The sequence below is a fragment of the Oculina patagonica genome, unplaced genomic scaffold, assembly GCF_052425735.1.
Source record: "Oculina patagonica isolate OP01 unplaced genomic scaffold, crgOcupat unplaced891, whole genome shotgun sequence".
Taxonomy (NCBI): Eukaryota; Metazoa; Cnidaria; class Anthozoa; order Scleractinia; family Oculinidae; genus Oculina; species Oculina patagonica.
In genome coordinates, this window is record NW_027558790.1 from 2173 (window position 1) to 8204 (window position 6032).

Genomic DNA, 6032 nt, shown 5'->3' on the forward strand with positions numbered 1-6032 from the left:
TTGTCCAAGAATCGGACTGTCCAAAATATCGGCTCTAAATATTTTTAACAGATGTATATGTCCTCGTGTGCACCATTTTGGTATGTTTATTAGAAACGAAGCTTACGTATTAAGCTGAAAACGTATTTAGCTGAAAGAAAACTCAAACAGTCCTATTCGCGGACGGGTTTTTTCATTCCCCGGTTGGGCGGGTTCGTTAAGGGGGGGGGGGTGTAATAGAGCTCAATTGACCTCATCATCTATTCCTTCTTACGGAGAAAGAAGTAGGGTGGAAATTATCAGAAGGATAGAAAAACCCTGCACATTTTCTGGCCACACTAAAAATATAGCCAACGAAAAAGTGAACAAGACATTTTTGCCTAGAAAAATTTTCCACTCAGCCATTAAAGGAAATCTATAAGCTTATACTACCGTAATGTGAGATACGTTTACAAACCTGATCTTGTCGGCCATGTGCACATTTAGCACATCTCTGCTTCTAATGGCTTTTTTATCACCACGGTGAGTGGGATATTAGAAAGGCCCGTGCTGTTTTGAATATTTCCTATGAAAAACTAGAATGGCGATGCTTAAGACTTATATAATTTCGCCTTTCTTTGATGAAGACAATCCAAATACACCTGCTCTTGCAAAAACTAGTTCGTGCTCTAACAGAAATGCCACGAAATTAAATGGTTTGCTATAAGATCATTGCAGTCTCCAAGACGAACGAGCTCGGTTATCCCCTTCGATTGCCGCAACTTCCTCTATACTTTGAAGTGTGAAACAAAAAGCGCAACTCCTCCATTTGTTTTGTAAGTTGATAATGCTTCGCGAGAACAACAACAAAGTATGAATGACAAGTGCGTGGCGGCGTGGTTTGTAAAGACTTATTTTTGTTCCACTTTTTATTTCTTTCTTACTTACCTTTATCGTTTACTAGAACAATTTATTATTTTGAAAAAGCGGGTTTTTTTGTATTTGAAAAGCGAGCCTAAAATTTCAAATTTGGAAGCATCCAGATGTACATGTACAGGAAGTGGTCGAAAACAAGAAATCAAATAAATACGTCGGTCAAAAATATTTACAGCCCATATTTTGGACAGTCCGATTCTTGGACAATAATTATTCAGTTCGCCCATAAGGCAGTTGGATTCAGGTTTGATTGCGTGACGCAACTTTCAATCAACTGTTCAAGCCGATCTGTTGTGATCGATTGATTTCTTGGGATGTGTTGCCCGCAACTTTCTTTCATTTGTTTCAGTTATCACAATCATGTGGTATGTTCAATGCTATGTTATGTGTGTTATGTTTACCGTTTGAAACTTTCTGCGGATACTATGGTTGACGAAAACCAGAAAGAAATGTGGAATCCAATAACATGGCCATGGCGGACCTGACAATGAATTTTGTTGTCTCACCGGCTTGCAGGTAGGCGACAGTATTTTTTTTTTTTTGCTGACTCGCTAGCTGCTAAGGTTTTCGAGTTTTAAATGATGTTTTATTGTGTGAGCTGATATAAAGTTTTGTAAAGTTACAATGTTTACGAAATATTGTGTTGTTTATGCTAAATTCTTTTCGCTTGAGCAACTGCCCGCTGTTGCAATGTAAACAAAACATGTTCGCCAAGTTGCCGCCTGGTTGCACTAAAAGCTCGCTTAAACCACAACATATTCAGTTTTCCATTTCCATACTCTTTGACTTCTTCTTAGTTGGTATGGAAACAAATGTAATGCGGAAGTAGTTGGACTTTTGCGCAGTGATCCGTTGAAAATGTACCATTTTTTTGAGCCGTTCGCGTCAATGGCCAAGTAGACTTCAAATCAAAAATATTTCGTATTAATAGTTTCTTTTAAACGAATCAAAATTGTGTGCTTTATACAGATAAAGGTCCAATTTATTCCAGGAGAGTTAAGACAATTTCTAAAGTTAGAGCATAAATTTTTGAAGCGGTGACTCGATTTTCACTTGTCGCCATTGCTAAAAATAGGCCGGTTGTGGTCTAAATGAATAAAATATTAAAACATATATCTTACGATGCTTCAATCAATCAATCAACTTTATTAAAAGAGGGTAACGGCAAACAGTAAAAACTACTGACAAACAAGCGGCCCTCGGATTACAAATTACAACTACATAATATATACTCGGATTACAAATTACAACTACATAATATATACAATTTAAAATTTGAATTAAAATACAGAAATTTCTAAAAATAGGGATTAAGAATTAAAAAACTGTAAAATGATGAATGTCCTTAAGGCTAGATGCGTAAAAATCAATTAGGCCATTTAGGCCATGCTTGCAAATATGAAAGCTGTTTCGTTTTTTAGTTAAGACAGATTTGTGGGCAAAGTTTTAAGAAAATAGATTTTTCTTTTTCAGAATATGGCTTACTTTGAATCAATGGAAAATATTTTTGTCATTCGCCGCTCCAAGTCGCTCGTGCGTGACGAACATCAGGGAGAGTTCAAGTGCTGTTATTTTTGGTATTTCTTCTATTGTAGGCAATCTTTAGGATAAATACTATTTTCCTAAAGTCTCAAACGTATAAAACTTCAAAGCTAATTTTACCGTGTTGTCTTTGCCCAAAAAATATACAAATTACTTTATTGCGTGTTTCGTGTCACGTGTTTCAGTTGTTCTTTTCAAAGCCGCGGAATTGTAATTTTGTCGACCTTTGATCGACCTTTGTTAAAAACTGCTACTAGATCCTACACTTTTGAAACCATAAACCTAAAATTCAACGACTGGACTCTCTTTGCCTAAATTATCAGAAGATTTGAAGCACTACCGGTCGGCTTTTTTCCTCACTGAATTTGGATTTTTTTAGCCTTTTTCCTAAATGAGAAAAATGTGTCTACTTAATCGAGGCTCAGCTGGCTCAGAAATAATCAGAGATAAAAATACTAACTATATTTCAATAAAGGAAGAGTCAATCTATGCAACTAAGGTAAGGAAAGGTTTACAGCGGTTGAAACGTCTGGGTAGCAAGAAGCTGAAAAGCGTGAAATTTCGGATTGTCGAGAAGTGAAATTTGAGCTTCCGGTACGATTACCGTTATTCGTGGTTTTCTGCCGTAAATTTGAATATTTCGAAAAACTAACTTCATATCTTTCAGTTACATACCTAGGCCCTCAAACTGACAAAGTATGAGTTTTTGGCTGTGGCCAAAATTTCTTTGATTTCTTTGATTTTTTCTGACCATGACACTTAAGCTGCCATACCTGAGATTTGATTTTAGAGTCTAGCACACTAACCATTAGGCCATGGCACCTCCCTTACCTGTAAGCTTAATGAGTAGTTGAATGTTTACTATTCTTGGACTTGTGAAGTTATTTGTTTTCAAAGAAACTGTTTGGCACATGATATAAATAAGGCCCCTGGCCAGGTTTTGAATCTGGAATGCTAAGTGATAATCAAACCGCCACATGTCCCACAGCTGGAGGCACATATGTTATCCTTGACAGAAAATAGTGAAAGAAGCAACATCACCCAGGAGAAGACCAGGTGCTGGTCCTCATGCAAGAAGCAAATCAGAAGGAGAAAAACCTGAGTGAGTTGTTGTGATGTACTTTTTGAAGCGATAAGCTTGACACTCACATACCTGACTTTGTGCTTTTTTAACTCTATACTAAAACAATGGATAGCGTTTTTGGCGCACGCTGATTGGCTACTCAAACTCAGAATATCCTTTGTTAAATTACTGTCCTTATAATGATTTGCTATCTCTTTTATTTCCTGTAGACTGCCGCCCAGCCGAGCCATGACTCCTGCAGAACAGTTGGATATTATAAGATCTTTTGAGGCTGTAGAAAGCATGGATGAAGAGGGAGTCTCCAAACGTGATTTAGAAGTGAGTGTTCAATGTTTATTATACATGTAGTCGTGCCAAGTGAAGCATGCCCCCCTATATTTCATTTAATGAACTGAATTAGTCAATTTCAAGAATACAAAGGCTGTGCGGATTGATGCTCAAATAAAATTTACTTTCTGATCACAGACCATATGTTTTTATGCTTATTATATGCAACAAATAGTAAGACAAATTCAAATTCTCACCTGCTCTTTGTTTCAAATTGGGTAGCTGTGATCAAAAAGTAAATTTTAATTCAAACATTGGCTGACAGTTAAGAGACATAGCTATGCTCAATATAAGCCTATTTACTGAAATGCCAGCTACACATAGCATATACCAACTTTTTCTGGGTCAAAGGTGTGAGATTTTTATCCTGAGAGGGCCAGGATTTCCGAAGAGGACACGGCCATATTTGAAGATTTCCGAAGGCGTCCAAAGATTTCCAAAGACGTTGCAAATGTATCCTGCTTCCAATTTCCAGGATGTGTTTAATTTGCTAAACACGACCTCGTTCCCAATGCATTTCTTGTCAACACTTTTAAGATTGGCTGACAGTTAAGAGACATAGCTATGCTCAATATAAGCCTATTTACTGAAATGCCAGCTACACATAGCATATACCAACTTTTTCTGGGTCAAAGGTGTGAGATTTTTATCCTGAGAGGGCCAGGATTTCCGAAGAGGACACGGCCATATTTGAAGATTTCCGAAGGCGTCCAAAGATTTCCAAAGACGTTGCAAATGTATCCTGCTTCCAATTTCCAGGATGTGTTTAATTTGCTAAACACGACCTCGTTCCCAATGCATTTCTTGTCAACACTTTTAAGATTTCGGGGAAACTATCATTTCATTTACTTATCTTTTCAGAGTTTTTGTTTCTTACTTTGGTTTGAGTTTACATTTTTTTTGGAAAGTGTGTCAGTTATGGTGGTACATGTAATAACTCACATTTTTCAACAAGGCATGAGAAATTGGTTCATAAGCATGAGTTGGCATGAGATTGAAGTTTTCAACTTGCAGGCGTGAGAGTTGGCAGGTATAATAGCAAGTCCTGTAGCTGGTTTTAAATCTGGTGTTTATGAAAATCTCTTTAAATTGTTGTAAGTGATTAATTAGTTATTGATTAAATAAATTGTGATGGTCTGTTTTTGCAGCGCTATGAATACTACATTTCTCGTGGAGTACCTGACCACTCCCTTGCGGCACAGGACCAAGAAGTAATGAAGCGAATACTGCAAAAAAGAATCCCTGAAAAACTGACACGTAATACAGAACTTGATCCTCTTATTACAAAGCTCAAGCAAGAAGTGGTTGGAGACTATGACTTTAGTCTTCGCAAGTCTATTGGTGAGTTAAAGGGGTACTGTTATGTCAACTGCGAGAAATGTATAATTGTTGGCTCTGAAGTTAATCTTTTTAAACTTTGTGCTAGTTGAAAACAAGACCAGAAAGATAGATTCAAGGGCAGTAACAGTTTTAATTCACAATTCACCCAGTTTACCCATTTAATTTTCTTGCTTTGCTTTATAATATGTTATTAAATTTTGTGTATAAATTTTGTGCAATCTTTTTCAGTTTCTGCAGGTACTAAATTTAACGATTTTTTTGAAATCCCAAAAACTGAGTACAGTCAACTCTCTGAAAAGGACACTAAATATTGGGACCATCTCCAACTATCCGTTTTTGACAGGTGTTTTGGAGGTGGGGAGTTTAGTTACAGTAAAATGGCTGAAAAATGGCAGGGAATGGACCAACACTGATTTGTCCATCTTATGAGAAGCGCCTTGGAAGAGAGAGCTGACTGTACTCACAAAAATTGTTGTTGATAATACAGGTTGTAAGGTAGCTGATTTACTTTTTTTGTCTTCCAGTTGATTACATTCTTATGGATCCAGGTGAAAGACAAAGACTACACATCAAAGAGATTCAAAATCCTTTGTCACAGAGGTATTCATTGAACCTGTCCAATTTGAAAAGAACAGTATTTAAAAGATAAATATTTTTTTCTTATTTATAATAAATATAAACTACAAGTATTTTTTTAACGTTTAAGTTACTAACAGCTTAACTAGCTCCATATTAATTAATTCAAATAAATATTAACCCATTCACACCTGTACCGGCTGTAACCAGCTGTGATCAAATAATCAATAATCAATCTCTATGACTTCATGGAAAAATAGGGGACTGT

At 36.5% G+C, this 6032-nt stretch overlaps 1 protein-coding gene across 1 annotated transcript; it reads left to right on the forward strand.

Annotated features, from left to right (window-relative positions):
• Positions 1 to 3452: 3452 nt before the first annotated feature.
• Positions 3453 to 5822, forward strand: LOC144641378 (dynein axonemal heavy chain 3-like; the record flags this gene model as incomplete). The annotated part of the gene is made up of 4 exons (XM_078500392.1): positions 3453 to 3538; positions 3730 to 3838; positions 4996 to 5188; positions 5713 to 5822. Coding segments are annotated over 4 exons (498 nt in total), but the record flags the coding sequence as incomplete, so codon positions are not given.
• Between the last annotated feature and the right edge of the window lie 210 nt (positions 5823 to 6032).